This window comes from Corticium candelabrum, chromosome 7, assembly GCF_963422355.1.
Source record: "Corticium candelabrum chromosome 7, ooCorCand1.1, whole genome shotgun sequence".
NCBI lineage: Eukaryota > Metazoa > Porifera > Homoscleromorpha > Homosclerophorida > Plakinidae > Corticium > Corticium candelabrum.
Genome location: NC_085091.1, coordinates 1728664 through 1746564, shown reverse-complemented (window position 1 = coordinate 1746564; position 17901 = coordinate 1728664). Strand labels below are relative to the sequence as shown.

The 17901-nt window shown below is 45.0% G+C and overlaps 3 protein-coding genes across 4 annotated transcripts in view; 2 read left to right on the top strand and 1 right to left on the bottom strand.

Annotated features, from left to right (window-relative positions):
• Window positions 1-244: 244 nt before the first annotated feature.
• Window positions 245-863, bottom strand: LOC134182157 (transcription initiation factor TFIID subunit 10-like). The gene is made up of 3 exons (XM_062649521.1): window positions 690-863; window positions 571-635; window positions 245-495 (listed from the first exon to the last, which is right to left on the bottom strand). Exons 1-3 carry the CDS (start codon window positions 852-854, stop codon window positions 294-296), a joined length of 432 nt encoding a protein of 143 aa, XP_062505505.1. The 5' UTR covers window positions 855-863; the 3' UTR covers window positions 245-293.
• Window positions 864-13967: 13104 nt separating this feature from the next.
• On the top strand, window positions 13968-16348 carry LOC134182514 (uncharacterized). The gene is made up of 5 exons (XM_062649925.1): window positions 13968-14024; window positions 14093-14117; window positions 14962-15038; window positions 15111-15170; window positions 15492-16348. The coding sequence occupies exon 5, from the start codon at window positions 15665-15667 to the stop codon at window positions 16172-16174; it is 510 nt and encodes a 169-aa protein (XP_062505909.1). The 5' UTR covers window positions 13968-14024; window positions 14093-14117; window positions 14962-15038; window positions 15111-15170; window positions 15492-15664; the 3' UTR covers window positions 16175-16348.
• A 328-nt stretch (window positions 16349-16676) lies between these two features.
• Window positions 16677-17901, top strand: part of LOC134182540 (espin-like) — a 7405-nt gene continuing 6180 nt past the window's right edge. For both annotated transcript variants that reach the window (XR_009970354.1, XM_062649963.1), the window contains exon 1: window positions 16677-17189. The gene's annotated coding sequence lies outside the window, so the exon portion shown is untranslated. The remainder of the gene's footprint in view (window positions 17190-17901) is intronic.

The following is a 17901-nucleotide window of genomic DNA, read 5'->3' as shown; positions in this document are numbered from 1 at the left end:
AGTACACCAGACTGCATGCTTTCAGCACGTAATGGATGGAGAGTAGGAGAGAAGAAAGCAGTCTAATGATAACGAGGCTAAGTATAAGTGTGCCACAACTATCCCTACACAGAGATCCATTTTGACATGGACAAATGGGTATACACCCTAACATCTCACTTTCCGATATCATGCAGACCACTACTGTACACTATCAACTATTTCTGTTATCAACTACCTGTAAAGCCACCTACAATTCCACCAGTTAGTAGCTACCACCTTGTCATATCACATCTGATTCGCACAAGCTACTTCTACGTGAAATAATACGGCTTCTTTATGTGAATACCATATTCAGATAGAGCTGGAGCTAAGTTTTCTATGGTCAACGTGTATCGCTTGTCTTTTCCCGACTTCTTCGAACTCTGACCGGAGCCTCTCATCTTGGCGTGTTGCAATGCATCTGTTACCACATCGGACACGAACTTCTGAGCAGCGAGAGAAATGAGACGGATACTAAAGACAAGACACACGATAGACTGTAGAATAAGAAAGGATATCTCTAATTAGCTAAATAACAGAAGTACTCACATTCTTGAGTCGTCTGTTTCAAAACCAGCTCTGCTAAGGTAATATCCAGTTACTGCGTCAGGAATCTACACATGAAGTTTGTGATTTGTTTGTATTGTGAGAGGAACGTTGGGTGTTACTGTTGGAGTGTAGTCTTCGAGTTGTTGATAAAAGTCGTCCAGTGTGTCCCCAAGGGGCGCCGACGTCGTAGTTGTAGTGGCTGGTTCGCTTTTCACCGCAGGAGGCCTCGCCTGTGTAGATGATACCGATGGTTGCGCCGTAGAATGAACTTCTTTGCTCGTCATTTTTACGAACTCACGTGACAGAGACAGGAGGTCCCGGATTTGAGAACACCCTAGCAGGCGGGATATTTGAACATCGATGTCCGCACGTCGCAAGGTACACGTTTGTCAAGACGGACACTTGTGAACGTTCTGCCTTTTGATTTACTTTGTTTTCTTTTGTTTCTACACTTTAGGACTTTCTGCTAGTTGCTATCTGATTCCTACTTATACATCTAGTACAAAGCAAGGCTCTAGCTCTAGCTATGTCTCTAAAAGAAATTTATCCATGTAATAAGTCGGTGTATGACGACCAGAGAGTCAAGGTAAGCCAAAGATCTGTTTTATGTCTGCAACACCCCGCTCTAGATAGAGACCCTCCATGTGGGACGTGGGTAGTCCCCGCCATGCAGTAAATGACGTAATCCTGGGTGCGTTTGATTTGAAGTTCTAGATTGTCAAGAATCTGTTTTATTGTATGCCTTTTTGTGGTCTAGTATTTCACTTGGATCTCTCCAATGCAAATGCCTATTTTTGTGGTCTAGTATTTCACTCGTATCTCTCCAATACAAATAACTATTTTTGTGATCCTACCCCATGTATTTCACTCGTATCTCTCCAATACAAATAACTATTTTTGTGATCCTACCCCATGTATTTCACTCCTCCACCCGTCCGTGAGTCTAGGGTATGGTTAATTAACATTTAACATTTGTCTATCCGGTATATTCCCTCGTCGAGAGCGCGCACCCTCACTCTGCGCCCGAGACGCGAACACCTATTAGATACATGTGCTCAATGGTATACACTAGTGTACAGTCTAGATCTAGGGAAGTCATTTGTCAAATAGGGCGCACATCTGTAATCCGGTCAAAACCAGTTAGATCCTGTCAAAACCGGTTAGGTCCGGTCAAAACCAGTCAGATCCGGTCAAAGCGGTTAGATCCGGTCAAAACCAGTCAGAACCGGTCATGGGGAATTCCCAGAGAATCTGGGAAAACTGGGGGAATTTAGAGGAAATCCCACGTACTCATCACGTGCACAGGACAACTATAAAAGCAGTGCACCGCAAAGATAGCGTCATTCTGTCCCTGGTGATAGAAATGTGTGCTGTAAGTATTCTCTGTCAGGACCGCTAACAAATTGTACTGCTAGACAAATAATGTAACCTTTACATATATATAAGCACGTTTGTGTGGCAGTCTCTTGAAGTGTCAAGAAATTGCGCGCTGTTAGACAAATGAGTTCTACATTATATACAAAGATGGAAGCGCTGATGAAACGATTGAACGCTTTTCTAGCTAAGGGGTTGATTGCTCCTGAGTTGTATATGGGGAGCGTATTGATGTCATTGAGTTATCTATGACACAACAATCTAAGGGTCAAGTTGGTTTACCAACTCCACGTGTGAAACCCATCCCACTCCATCTCCACGTGTGAAATCCATCCCCGCTCCACGTGTGAGACTTATTCCGAGTGTGAAACCCACCCCATCTGCACTGCAGTGGAAGCAGATGCCTCACGCTGTAGGTAATTTCCTCTGAGGTTGACAGATAAATATGTCAGAGGATCGGCACGATCCGCAGTCCTTTCTGGCAAATGCAAGTTCACAAATTCATCACAAACTCGTCGAAGAAATCTTGTCACTGAGCGGTGTGAAATTCCAACTGCTTCTGGAAGTTCGCCTTTACAAGCAGACACCGAAGGACTCGACAAATGGAATGAACCAACACTTAAAAGTAAAATGGAACCTCTTCTTACAGCCGACGAGATCTTAGAATCGTTGGACAGAGGATTGCAACACATGCTGGAAACACTGGAACGGTTCACCAACGAAGGAAGCAGATGGGCAGTGGACGGCATCACACGATTTCAACTCCACGTTGCACGTTACCAACCGATCCACGGCGACTCCTATCTCCCACTCCCAAAAGAAGTACTAAACAAAAGGCCGTCATCGACGTCAAAAACAAAGACGACAGCTGTTTACGATGGGCTCTGCGTTCGGCACTCTTCCCTGCACGCGACCACACCGATCGACCCAGCAAATACCCGACAGACGATGGACTGAGTTGGAATGGTATTCAAGAACTAAAGCCCGGTTCACAGTACGACGCTGGCACTAGCCTCGTCCCCAGACTCTCTCGTGCTAGTCTTGTCCGGTGCCCGTATGACAATTCCAGGCGCGAGAGAGTCTGGGATCATCCCGCCTACTTCTTGCCATATCTCCTTACTAAATGCTCACTAAGTGTCACCCCCAACGTCATCAAGTGTACCGTAACTTCAAAATCAAATTAGCGTTAGAACTAATTCAATAAACGTACCACATGGGATGCCATGACCATTGTTTGGTGTTTGTGGCGTATCCAGCACTTGCAGACAACTGAAGCATGTTGAAAAGGTAAGTCTATGGAGTGTCGGTGAAAGGTGTCGTGTAGGCTTGTAGTCTGAGATCTACAATTGGCGGAGTGATGACCTACGTAGATGACACGCGGCCATTACCGTTTGCGCGCAGACTAGACTCTGTAGCAAAAAGCGCGCAATGACAAGGGAAGGGGTTGATCTTGACATGAAACTACGGTCTGGAGGGTCAACTTGAAGCTTCCAGGGCTAGTCTTTCGCAAAAAGATGTATTTGTTTTTATACTTGAAGAATTCTTGAAGGGTAGACGGTAGTTTCATGTCAAGATCAATCCCTTCCGTTGTCATTGCGCGCTTTTTGCTACAGAGTCTAGTCTGCGCGCAAATGCTAGTGGCCACACAGGTGATGCGCGTGTGAACTAGGTAGAAGGTCATCACTCCGCCAATTGTAGATCTCAGACTAAAAGCCTACACGGCACCCGTCACCAAACCTCCATAAACTTACCTTTTCAACATGCTTCAGTTGTCTGCAAGTGCTGGATATGCCACAAACACTAAACAATGATCATAGCATCCCGTGTGGTACGTTTATTGGATTAGTTGTAACGCTAATTTGATTTTGCGGTTACGGGAGACTTGATGACATTGGGGGTGACAGTGATGACGTTGGGGTGACACTTAGTGACCATTTAGTAAGGAGATATGGCAGGAAGTAGGCGGGATGATCCCAGACTCTCTCGCGCCTGGAATTGTTATACCGGCACCGGACAAGACTAGCGCGAGAGAGTCTGGGGACGAGGCTAGCTGGCACGAGCGTCGTGCGTGCGTCCTGGACGCTGACGAAGAGCGAGCGTCAGCGTCACACTGTGAACATGTCAGCGGCCGCGACGCTGGAATAGAGAAAAGTTCTAATCGAGCGTCTTAGCCGAAGGTGAGCCAGCGTCCGATGACATCACGTGCTCCGTTTCAACCAATCGAAAGTCAGTTACTGGACGTGTCCGGGATATTCTATTCGTTCACATGGCATCGATCATTAATTCGTCGATAGAAGTTTCATTGAGTGTGTGCGTGGTTTTTCCTGCGTTTGCAAGTTCAGTTAAAGGACTACAAGGACATAAGGGTGAAAGAAAACGCTTGATCGAGACTACAACGCAGCAGCGCAACAAAAGCAGAACGTCACCGTCCATGTCTGTCGCGAGTACATTGTACACACGTGGTTACTTTGCAGAGCCAGACCATTATCGCAGTGTGTTCTTTGTGCGATGAACGCTCGTCAGACGCAATACTGTGAATGATCTAGCGCCAGCGTCTTAGGTGACGTTGGTGTGAGCGTCATTGTCAGCGTCCAGGACGCTGTGCCAGCGTCGTACTGTGAACCGGGATTAACTTTCATCAAACAGATCGATCTCGTGGAGAAGCAAAACCCCATACTCGCTGTGAACGTCTTCGAATGGAGCAAAGGTGTCTATCCACTCAGATTATCAAAGTATGAGTTATCCATCAGGATCAACCTCCTTATAATCGGCGAAGGACTCAAGCAACACTACACTTGGATCAAAACCCTCGACCGCCTACTCAACGATCAAAACAAACACGATCATCGTATATTCTTCTGCGAACGCTGTCTACACGGATACACGCGACAAGACCTTCTCGAACAACACAAACCCGACTGTCGAGGTATCGGACATCGCGCCATCCGAGTAGAGATGCCTGAAAAAGGCAAGAACAAACTCACTTTCCATAATTACCAAAACCGACTCAACGTCCCTTACATTATCTATGAAGACTTTGAGTCCCTCATCAACAAGATCGAACGACCCACATGTGATCTCAACAAAGCAACACCCAGAAGACAGCTCATCACGAAGCTTGCGGTTTCTTACATCGTCGTACGGTGCGACAGATAAACTCAACAGCCCATTGTCTACCGAGGACCCAATGCTACTTAACACTTCCTAGGGTGTCTGCAAAGAGAAGAAGTCAAAATCAAAGATACCATCAAAGATCGAGATGACGACACAAGATTGGATAGATCACAAGAATGCAAAAGACTGCCACATCTGTGATAAATCTCTAGCCGTAGACACCTATAGACACGCCATCGATGGTTTCCACCCGAACACGGGCAAACACAAAGGATCTGCACACAAGAAATGCTACTTTCAGTCTCCCACCATCATTGGATCCAAGGCGAAACGCAAACCCAAAGGTGATGACACAGACATCTGCTACATCTGCGACAAGTCTTTCATTAAGAAGAACGGTCGGGATTGCATTCGCGACCATTGTCACATTACGGGACGATATCGAGGTGCAGCACACAATGCTTGCAATATCCAGATGCGATTGTCTACAACCATTCCCGTGGTCTTCCACAATCTTCGTGGATACAACAGTCATCTATTGATGCAAGCCATCTCTAAGGTGCAAGGCAACGTCAGCCGCATTCCCAACAACACGGAGAAATATATCTCATTCTTTCTCGGACAGCTACGCTTCATCGACAGTGTTCAGTTTCTGTTGGCTTCACTCGAAAGATTGGTCAAAGCACACGAGCCCGACGACGAAAAGCGCAACTTACTCTTGAGGAAAGGCATCTATCCGTACGAGCACATGGACGATTGGGTACGATTCCACGAACCCCAACTATCATCGATAGAGATTACGACCACGCGCAGAAGGTATGGTCGAAGTTTGGATGTAAGACCATGGGCGACTATCACGATTTGTATTTGCGTACGGATGTACTACTCCTAACCGACGTCTTTGAGAACTTTAGAAAGACCTGTATGGAGATCTACCGACTCGATCCAGTTCACTACTACACAAGTCCAGGCAGGACTTTCGTGGCATGCGTTGTTGAAGCACTCGGGAGTAGAGCTCGAACTCTAGACCGACTATGACACGCATCTATTCGTTGAGAAAGGTATGCGAGGTGGTATACCACCTATATATGGATGGTCTCTCGACGATACGTCAAAGCCAACAATCCTCGCGTCAAAGGCTACAATCCCCGCGTCAAAGGCTACAATCCCGACAATCCCACCATCTACATCCGGTATCTAGATGCGAACAACCTATACGGATGGGCGATGTCACAACCTCTACCCACGGGAGGATTCGAGTGGGTGGATCCACTGAGCGGACAAACGATACTAGATCATCCAGACAAAATCGACAAGAGATAAATACTAGAAGTCGATCTAGAGTATCCATCAAACTTACACCACAAACACAATGCCTATTCGCTAGCGCCCGAACGTCTGGAAGTTCCCAAAGGACTATCAAAGAGACCTACTTTAGGATATTTATTGGGGTGAATCGAATGAAGTAGAGAAGTTGGTGCCTAATCTTCGAAACTAGACCAAGTACGTTCTCCACTAAGGAACCTACAACTGTACTTGTCCCTAAGTATGAAGCTGACCAAGAACCGTGTGCTTCAATTCGATCAATCTCCTTGGATGGCCTCCTATACATCCACAAGAACACCGAGCTTGGCAAACAGGCCACCTTCGACTTTGAGAAAGATCTGTTCAATCTCCTCAACAACTCGGTCTTTGGCAAGACAATGGAAAATCTAAGAAAACGTCAAGACGTTAAACTCGTACGATTGTGTGAGGAGAACAGATGGCGCAAGCTGATCGCCGACCCATTCTTCGAACACAGCGTTATCTTTGACAATGGGCTCGCCGCACTCCACATGAACAAGAAAAGGATCTTGTTGAACCGACTCGTCTACGTGGGTATGAGCGTCCTTGAACTCTTGAAACAATAATTGATGTACGACTTCTACTACAGTTCGTGCCATAACTATTGAGACTCTTCCGTTTTCGTACAGTCTTGCCGAAAACCGCGTAAAGTTAGAATAAAGCTACAAACTAACAAACCAAATAGCGAGAAACACATGCCATGCATACAAAAGCATCTATTCTGAGTCAGTACGCAGCTGAGTTATTTCGTTGTCATCAGCTAGGTGTATAAGATTGGAAAGGGGTCTGCGCCTCTGCCATGACAACACAATCTTTAACGCCCCTTCCAATTGTTTGATAGTTTGTAGTAGTTTGTACATACAGTCCAATAGGGAAACCATTACAACTATGCAACATCTTCATGCGCGTGACCGACCAGGATGGAAACCCCATCGAATTCAATGGACAGAGAACGACGTTCTTATCCCACATCAAATCTATGTAACCTATAGGTATAGCGGCAACTATGTTATATAGACGCAATCTATTGTATCGTAAGAAAATCGTTGGAGGATCTATCCTGGGCAACGTGTTGGATGTTGCCAAGAACGTATTGAAAACAGGGTCCAAGATGGTGTTGGACAAAGGGAAGGATTTACTGAGACTACTAGGTACGCAAAAGGCTCTGGACCCCGGGGAAAGATCTAGTCAAATTGGGTACCCAAAAAGCTTTGGACACGGGGAGACAACTCCTAAGCACGGGTAAACAATTAGCGATCGATACTGCAAGGATTTGACGCAGAAAGCGATCTCTAATGCTCAGGACCTCGTGACCACAAGAGTTGGACAGATAACCCCTTTCTCTCAGAAAAGATCAAAACACTGACCTCTAATCCACAGGTCCAGAAAGTCCTGCAAATCGTGACAGAGAACTCGTCGACAGCCAATCTCGTGCTGTCTTGAGTAATATAATTGCGGGTAGTGATGTTAAACGATTGAAGTGATATTTATGTAATCTATGATATTGCGATGGAAACATCAAAGATCGTATCGCCTTACTTACACGTGTTTGAGCCTCCTGTCGAGGACGACTCGATCACCGAGTTTGAATATATCGAATATCTTTCCAACGATTCCAGCAACAACATGAACAAGCTGGGAGAGCACAAGATAGAGACCCGAGATCTGGACGAATACCTGCTTCCTCACAAAGCGATACTCGAAGTCTGAGGCAAACTGGTCAAAGCGGCCGATGGTAGCGATTACGCCGCCACCGATGTCGTCACACTCGTCAACAACGGATGGTCGCTCTTTCGATCTATTCAATACCAAATCGACGGCCATCTAGTCGAGGACGTCAATCAGTACAGTAGCTACCTCAAGCTAGCACGATCATGAATTTGGTCCAATTTGGTGTTCCGGGAGCAGCTCTGTTACCCACCACCACTCGCGGTGAGGGTGCCTTCGAATTCGCTGGAGACAGTGTTAATATAACCGGAGCAAAGTTTAGAGCTCTTAACTTTGCCAATACACTCAGAAATTCCAAGTACAACATGGGTTCCGCAGTAGGCAGGAGATCACGACAGGTGCAAAATCGGCCACCATGTTCCTACCCTTGAATGCCGTGTTGGGCTCCCATCGCAATATCGACACGGTTATGTTTGGAGTGAAGCACACCTGCACCTTAGAAAGAAGTTCGCCCGACAAGTATATAGAGCTGCATGCCGCTGCAGCTGCGGGTAAATTCCACATCGAGCATTTGTCCGTATGGATGCCCAAGGTTCGACCGTCGGTCTCCGTGCAGACGGATTTGGAGGGGAGGCTGGGGCAGGCGCTCAGCGTATTCTCTACTTTGAGCAAGTCAGAGTGTACAGAAATCAGTTTGGAGCCGTCGAATTGAGTCCCACTTGGAGAGTCACCAGCGTTGCCAGCGAGCAACTGCCTCGACACGTCTTTGTTGCGTTTGCGCCTGTTGAGCGGGATGGGAATCAGCAACAGAACAACCAAGTCTTCGACAACGCCAAGCTGACCCGGTTGAACGTGCGCGTCAAAAGCAGGCAGTACCCAGACAGAGATCGAGACAAACTTTGTCGAAGCCTCTAGAAATTACTCGAGGGCGTACATGTTGTTCCAGGAAGCGGTCCAGAAATATTCGGACACGGATTCGGGAAGCCAAGTGTCCGTCGAAGAATTTGCGGAAATGTACCCGATCATACACGTCGACGTGTCCAAGCACAGAGAAAGGTTGAAAATGGACACGACCGACCTCGAAATACGATGGCAGTTGGCGAGCAATTTTAGAAACCTGGCAGACGACGACGATTCGGCGTATCACGTCTACTGCATAGTATTGAGTGATCGATACATGACGTTGAAGGGGGTGAGCGGTAAGATAAACGTGATCGTTTAATATAACCTCTAGATATAGCCATGAGTTACGTCAAGTTTGGGTTCACTCTGACTGATGGTCAGAAGGAAGCGATACGAAATGCTCTTCAGAAACACACGGGCTACACCCTACGATTATCTTACTCTCAGTTATCGGGATGAGATGTCTTGAATCTTGAATATAACCCGGACTCAATACAACAAGATCGCAAAGGCAAAAGCCCAGCGACGGAACATTGATTTGAAACTCTCCAAGTTGCAGATCACTAAAAATGGAGGATCGATAGGCTCGATGATAGCTAAATTTGCACCTAAAAGCCTCAAACTTGCCCCCGCGATGCTCGGCACTCTAGGTCTTGCCGCAGCATCGGGTGCTATCTCTGGGGCCACCAAAAATGCTACCATTGGTGATGGTGCGAAACCTAAGAGGAGAAGAAAGACCGCGACCAAGCAGGGTGGATTTCTGAGCACGTTATTGGCCGGCCTTGCGGCACCTCTCATAGCTAGTGCGTTGGGTATCGGCTGTGGAGCAGGTAGGGCAGGTAAAGGATTAATGTTACCTGGCTCGGTGGGTGGTGGAAAAAGAGAAGGCTTTGAAACCCTTTAACAAATTTACAGATCGACGAGATACTCGAGAAACGCGGGGTAGGTGTAACTATAGAGGAACGTACAGTAAAGACACGTACCCTACCCCACAAGCCCAAAGCCAATGAGTCTCTAGCCATCAACCTCGAAGAATACTTTGATGGTGATAGCACCCATTGGTTGACCGTATACAATGATGGGGAACGAGATGTGGAATATTTTTATAGTCTCCGGAGGACGTCTACCGGTATATGCAAAAGACGAAAAAAAGGTGTCGTGTACAATTCGAGTGTGCTACAAGATACAAATTGCGTACAGTACTGTGTTGCTACTATTGCCTATACTTTATCGGTGACAAGGGCGCTCCATGCAAGATACCCTTCTCCATTGCACACAAGTGCCGTCGTTGGGAAATGAACACCGTGTAGTAGAGGATTTTAATATAACTGTATATATAGCACCATGGTGTTGTACTGTGTGAGGTGTAAAGAAAGACTCCGGAATTGAATCCGACTTCTTTGCAGACAAAGAACGGTAGGATAGTGTTGAGATCAACGTGCCCGGTGTGTGGAACCAATAAATCCAGATTTATGTCGAGGAAAGAAATCGAGGGTCGCGGATTGGGTGGAATTATGTCTCATATACCACTTATCGGGTCATTACTCAAAGGGAAATTTGGCAGTGGAGCTGGAAAAGGCTTGCGTCTACCGGGCACAATGGGTTTAGGTAAAAAAGGAGTGTGGACGGACCAACTCGCAGAAGAACTCCATAAACCCGTAAAACGTCAGTTTCCGACGAGACTTGTCAGGGTGGGAGGTGTGGACGACACGTGGTCTGCGGATTTCGTCGACATGCAGTCTTTCTCGAAATACAACGACCGAGTCAAGTATCTTTTCAACATCATCGACGTGTTCAGCGAGTACGCGTGGTCGATTCCTCTATCGGATAAAACGGGTAAAGCTATCGTAAAGCTTTGGATTCGATTAGACCCCCAAAACCCAGGAACTTGTGGGTAGATCGTGGTGGTGAGTTTTACAATACGACCATGGATCGCTGGTTTAAAGAAAATAATATTCACAGGTATAGCGGTGGTGGTAGAAAGATTTGATCGGACTCTGAAAATGAGGATGTGGAAGTATTTCTCGGCCAACAACACCTATAAGTATATCGACGTTTTGGATACCCTGTTGAAACAATACAATACCTCCTACCTATCACAGATCTATACAAATGACGCCCACTAAAGCCCGAAAAACGAATCCCTCGTTTGGATTCATCTGTATGGCACTGAAGTACCAGTAAAACGATCAAAATTCAAAATCGGTGATGGGGTTCGAATCGCTAAAAAGAAGACGAGCGTTGAAAAAGGATACACTCCCAATTCATTGGCCCGAAGAAGTGTTCGAGGCCGTCGAAATACAGAACACCAACCCTGTGGCCTACAAGATTAAAGACTGGAACGGAGAGATTATAGAGGGCTCCTTCTACGAACCAGAATTACAAAAGACGTCCCAAGACGTTTCGTATCGAGAAAGTGATACGGAAAAAAGGTCGACTAGCGTTGGTCGAACAGAAAGGATATCCCGATACGTTCAATAGTTAGGTGTCCATAGACGACCTCACCACCCTTGGATGTGCTCTTTGATAATGTTTCATAGTTTCTCGTAGATGATTAGAATCTTTGGGTGGTGGGTGTACATCGTCGGGAAGCTCTATTCGCGTGAATATCTTGGATAGAATAAAATCCAATTTGATGAGTTCTCTTGATGGAGACTATACCATATTCTCTCTATCTGTCGAATTCTCATCGCGACCGTCCTCTTCTCAGCCTCGGTAAGATCGAATCGTTCCAATTGTTTTTAGATGGTATTTGATGTTGTATTTAGATCTTTGGAGGTAGTGGGTGTTTGGTCCCGCTGTCGGTCGTTCTACGTCGTAGACGCTACCACATCCCACGCATACGTATTCCCATTCGCACACCTTTTTAAATTTTACACCACACTCGCATTTTTAGGTATGGGCTCGATCCATTCCAATTTCATCGGAGGATGGACGCCGCAATACCAACACTCGTCGTCGGGGTGGATGGTGGTCCTACAATGAGGACATTGGATAACCTGTCGAGGTTCGCGGCAAGTGCTGATGCCGTACCGATCATCTGCTTTGCACGTACACAACATCTTAGAGTTATAGGTTTTTTATTTCTCTAATAGGGCGCAAGATTTTTATATAACCGTTTATATAGCTATGGAACAACTCGAGTATCTCTTACACTTGTACAAAAGTCATATCAGTGCGGTGGCGCTCGATAGTGCATTGCGCGTTTTGAATCCGCCTACTATGGAGCTCAAGTATCTATTGGAGTTATCGACCAAGATCAAATCGGTGGTACGGCGCTCGAGTGTGCCCTGCGGACCCTGTAGATGAAAGAGCTACTATACCTTCTACAGTTGCACGAAGAAAAAAAGATTAGCGGTGATGAAGCCCTCGACTCGGGGTTGCGTGCGCTGAGATCTCTTATAGAAAATATAGACGTAGAGAAACCATCAAAGACTTGAGCGAGGATGTCACCAAAGATGAGTCGTACGATGAGCCTTGGTGTATGCCCAGTTTCCACGAGAAGGCCGACGAACCGACATCCGAGGAACCAAAACAAATTAAAAAGATATCCTTTCTATAGGATGGATGGTGATGATGTGGGTGAGTCTGCTCGATCTGAACCGATAGCGGACCAGATGTAACACAATTGCACGATTTCTTCGTGATATTCTCTTCGGCATATGTCATGGCCCATTCGAGGTCGGTTGCGCCCCGTCTATGGCATAGAATCACGATCCTAATGTGACCGTACCTGGCGGCGTGAGCCATGGTAGCGTTGAATTCTTCACCACTTCATCGTGACACAAGCGCACTATAGATTCGTGACTTTTGCATGCAGCAGAAACCATAGCCAGGTCGACCTCGTTGGCTCGTAAATCACGACATAATCACACGATAGATTCATGGCCTTCCTCTGCGGCATACGCCATAGCCCGGTCGATCTCGTGGGCTCCCCAATCGCGACACAGGCGTACTATGGATTCGTGACTCTTGCATGCAGCACACACCATAGCCTCTTGGACGTGAGTGGCGCCGAGTCGTCGAGCCAGATGCACCATAACGGTATGGCCGCAAGTGGCAGCCATGCATGGTCATGATTTTATTAGGAGAAAGGGTATACTGGTCTGTAATGAGACCTTTCCCATTGGGATGCATTTGACCACCCAACCACTTCACTCCTAACCATCGTTGAAAGTGTATAGGAAGAGTGGCAAGAGATTCACCACGATAACGCACCGCTTGAACAGCGGCAAGAATTCTCAAAGGTATCATCGCTGTGTTATATACTATAAATTACATGTGTCTAATATGACGTTCAACACGAGCATCCGCGTCTCGGGCGCCAAGTGGGGGTACGCGCCCTCGACGAGAGAAGGAACCGGACAGACAAATGTAAGCCATGCCTTAGACTCACGGACGGGAGATAGGTGGTGGAGAAGTGAAATAGATAGGGTAGGATCACAAAAATAGTTATTTGTATTGGAGAGATACTAGTGAAATACTAGACCACAAAAATAGGCATTTGTATTGGAGAGATCCAAGTGGTCCAGAACCGGCACTCTACTACTTGCGCTCTGTCCTCTATCCTTTTACGGCAACCTCATCATGCCGTTGTGGTCGTTATTGGCTATCGTATAGGTTGACAAGAGTGCATATATGTAGTCTAGAGGTCTAAATAGCAGGCTTGATCACTAGCTGCATTGAAGACTCGCATCGTTAGACTCTGAACCAATTAAAGTTTACACGTGACACGTATAACGTCTAGCCCATGCATACAGTGAGTCTTATATATATATATATATATATATATATATATATATATATATAGCGTACTCAGTTGTATATACTGTGACATTCGCAATGCATGTTTGCAGCTACGCCGGGCTCTTCCTGTACTTAGTTTAAATGTGTATGTCTCACTTGGTCACCAGCTCACCAGCATGTGTGTGTGTGTGTGTGTGTGTGTGTGTGTGTGTGTACTGTGTGTAAATTTTTGAATAATTAACAGAAATTTGCAACGACCGTGGAGGAGTCACAGAGCACAAGTCTACTGGTCAATGAGGCAAACAGTATAGACAGTTTCATTGGCTGTCTCTAAATCAAGTCGTAGTAATTCATGCATTTTGTTTTTTGCAAGAGCTCTCACATTCTTACAGTCAAAGGTATGATACGAAATTACGTACTGTAAATCCAGAATATATAACGGTCTTAAATTTAACATGTTACAAAATGACAAATTGAGTTTGCTAACGTCTTTAATTTTAATTAACGAATTCAACTCCAGTGGTTCCCCGTATAGATTGTTTGCACGGAGCTTGTAGTACAGTTGCTCTAGGCTGCTAGATATGGAGGCACAGAACTTTAATAATTCTTTGTCACCTCATGCATCATTATCTTCTGGTAAAGAATATAGATACACCGTCCTCTTTCTTGGCAGGAAGCTCTTTTAAATGTATGGCACTTACATGTCTTTCCATCCTTGACCTGCTTTACAGTCTCACTCTTGAAAAATATACCATCACTCTAGGTCGAGATCGAAGTCAAATTTCAAACGCATAACTAGAGAAAGTATGAACTGCTCTTTGACGATGAATCTCAGTTGCTTCATCAAGTCGCTAGGTACATGTAATATCTAAATTGCTCTGGGTACATGCATGTAGATAAACACTTTCGTTTTCTGTCCGGCTTGGTGTCGTTCTGTCGACGGCTGCGCGGCACAGCCTTGAAGTCGCTTGTCGTTAGACGATTAGTAACCTCGTACGCAGTCTAGTTAGAGATGCAACTGCTCAAATAAAAATGGGAATTTTTGACCGTGTATGGAGAATCGCTTGTTGTATTTAAATGATCGTTATGTATTCTGAATTTACAGTCGTTATTCCTCGCACGTTTTAGCTGTAAGATTGACTCTAAGAAAGCGACTGCATGTGTAGACTTACGTAATTAGGTACTACGGTGTACAACTTGTAATGATAATCACGTCATATCTTGCTTCTTGTCAATGTCAAGTTATGAAGCACATAACTCCACTGTTGTCGTTCAAGGATACGGCAATGTAGTCTATGTGGGTGAAAAACCTAGAAAAGGTACAGTTCTCATGCACACTATAGATCGATTATGTTACAACTCGACGTGTGTATACTTCATGTACTTTACAGATCCCAAAAGAAAAAGACTACTGAAGAATACGAATGCTAAACGTGTAAAGGAGGTCAAAGGTTTGTTATTTTACGTAGAATAGCAAATCGATCGCTATATTTATTGAGCAGAGTCGGCTGCAAACGTTAGTGCATGGATCGTTGCATTCTGTCAAAAATTAGCAACAGTATCTGTCTACCTGTACCCATAGACAGAGTTGCCTAATTAGTGCTTGCACTTAATTCACATGTCTGTCTTGTCAAAAGTCTGTACTCACTAGACAGTGCATGTGCATGTTTATAACGTCTTGAAACGTGGATGCGCTCTGTGCTTTTTTGCTTAAATGTATAGTTAAGAATTAAATAACTCTACACTGTTTTTCAAAACACTGTTGCTTTTAGTTACATCAACTTTCCAACTATTGAAAAAAGAAGTCGAACTGTATTGTCAGACTGCTGATTTCGATTCAGGAGTTAAGAGATTGTTTTTAGACAGAGTTTGTGCTCTACCACATAAAGGGCCAACCGCTTTTTTCGCTTTTCATGATTTGTGCAATAAAAGCAAACCACCACTGATGCTAACAACAAATAAAGCGGTCGATTTATTTGGATCACGATACCACAATAAAGAGGAAGGAGATGTGGACTTTCCTTCATTCGAAAGAGTGGAGCAAGACCTGATACGGTTATTTAAAGACATAAATTCGAGAACATTGTTAGAAGATATTGTGGTGGGTGACCACCTGCTAAAAATGGCAGACAAGTGTCCTAGTTGGTTTAGGACACAGAGCTATAACAGCGAGTACTATCGTCCAGAGCTACAAGTTGGGGAGTACAGAGAGGTTTTGTCGAAGGAAAGTCGTTCAGAACCTATGAAAAATCTCATAAAATTAATAAATAATCGTATCACCACATGGGTGTTTGGAACGAGTCTATGTAAGTGCGGTTTACTGCTTGCTCTGCGGCAGAATGGCCTAGAAAAAAACTACTTCTTGGGATGCGAACGGTATTTTCACCGTACAGAAAGGCGCTGCAAATACACAGAAGATCTTTGGGTTTGTCTGTACAGACTAGAATCTGACTAGAGCTAGTGTAGATGCTACAGCGTTATTTTAGTGTGTAGGTTTTTAGCGTACTGCATCTAGTATAATAAGATTGCGTTAGCTATCAATTTAGAATGTTACTAATTTTTGGTTGTATTGTATATTTTGTCAAGAGAAGTCCAGCTCGTCTAGAGAACAACTCTAGGCTGTGATCGATGCATCGGTTTAGAACGCGATGTCTGGCAAAATTCCAGAGCACAAGCACTCTAGCCAGAGCCGAAAATACGGCTCTGACTTTAGCCAAAGCCGCGTGTTTATCAGCGTTTTCGCTAGTCCCAATGTTCAGGCTGGTCGAGTCTACTATATGGCCTCCCGATTCAAAATAGGCGCTACATGGGGCTGGGAGTTGCATTGCTGCTCGTATAAACCGTACGCTAAGAAGGCGAAAGTTTCGCTTGCCGTACATCTACAGTTTTCCCCTATGTGATTATATATGCGTACGCGCGTGGATGCTTGCCGTTGACTGTACTCCGAAGCTGTCTCTTCTTTCTCAGCCGAATCATTGTCATTTTGGCATGAACGAAGCATTTGCTGCTATCAAACTCGATAACCTAGACACTCTCAGACAAATCACAGAGAACAGCATCGATCTTAGAACAATCCGAGACGACAACGGCGCCACATTGCTTCACGTCTGCTCTCGATATGGCCGTCAAAGCCTCATGCACTGGCTCATAGAAGAAATAGGCCTCCTCCCAACGGATAGAGCCTCAAATGGAGCCACTCCGGCGCACGACTCGGCGGCCTGTGGCCAAATATTAACCCTCCAATGGCTAGTTGGCAAGAACTATTGTGCTGCGTCTGATTGTGATAATAGGGGAGTGTCGTTGTTGCATTATGGGGCGCAGTTCAATCGTGTGGATGTGGCTGAGTGGCTTGTTGAGAGTTGTGAAGTGTCTGTGCGAGGGAGGACGGCGGGAGGAATGAGTGCAGCTCACTATGCTGCTTATAGTGGTGCAGTTGATGTGTTGAGGTATCTTGCTAGGAAGGACAAGAGGTAGGTGATGTAGGGTTTGTATTAAATTGTGTTGTTGTTGTGTGCTTGTCTGTCTGTCTGTCTGGTATGTTGTGTTTGTTTGTCTGTCTGTCTGTCTGTCTGTCAATACATATATTTTCAAAGAACAACACTATTACATTCTAGTCTGGCCCAAACTGTCTCTGTCTCTTTGTCTCTTTGTTTGTCTTTTTGTCTGTCTGTCAATACATATATTTCTTATACAAGACATTATTACAGTGTACGCTAAAAATCAGCAAGTTCTAAGACAACTAGGACCTAAGAGGTCCCTGTCTGTCTGTCTGTCTGTATGTATGTATGTATGTATGTCCATAATTGATGGACAGAGTAATGGACTGATGTGGATTTGTTACTTTGAAGATTTGCTCATATCTTTTGAATTTTATAAAATCAGTAAAGCATTCTGTCTATCTGTCTGTTAGTAGTCTTAACATTGGAGATTATAATTAGTACAGTTTAGGAGCGAAATCAACTAAACATGTGTGTTTATCTGACTGTCTGTTTGTTTGTGTATCTGTCTATTTGTCTGTCTCTGATTGTCTGTGTGTCTGCCCGTCTGTCTGTCTGTCTGTATTGACGTTTGCTCTAGATGGTTTAGTATTTGATTTTGACATTGAAGGCCAAGTCCATTAGTTGATCTATGACTTTGTTGTTTGCAAGGTCTGGTTTGCTTTTACAAATTCCTAGTCTATGT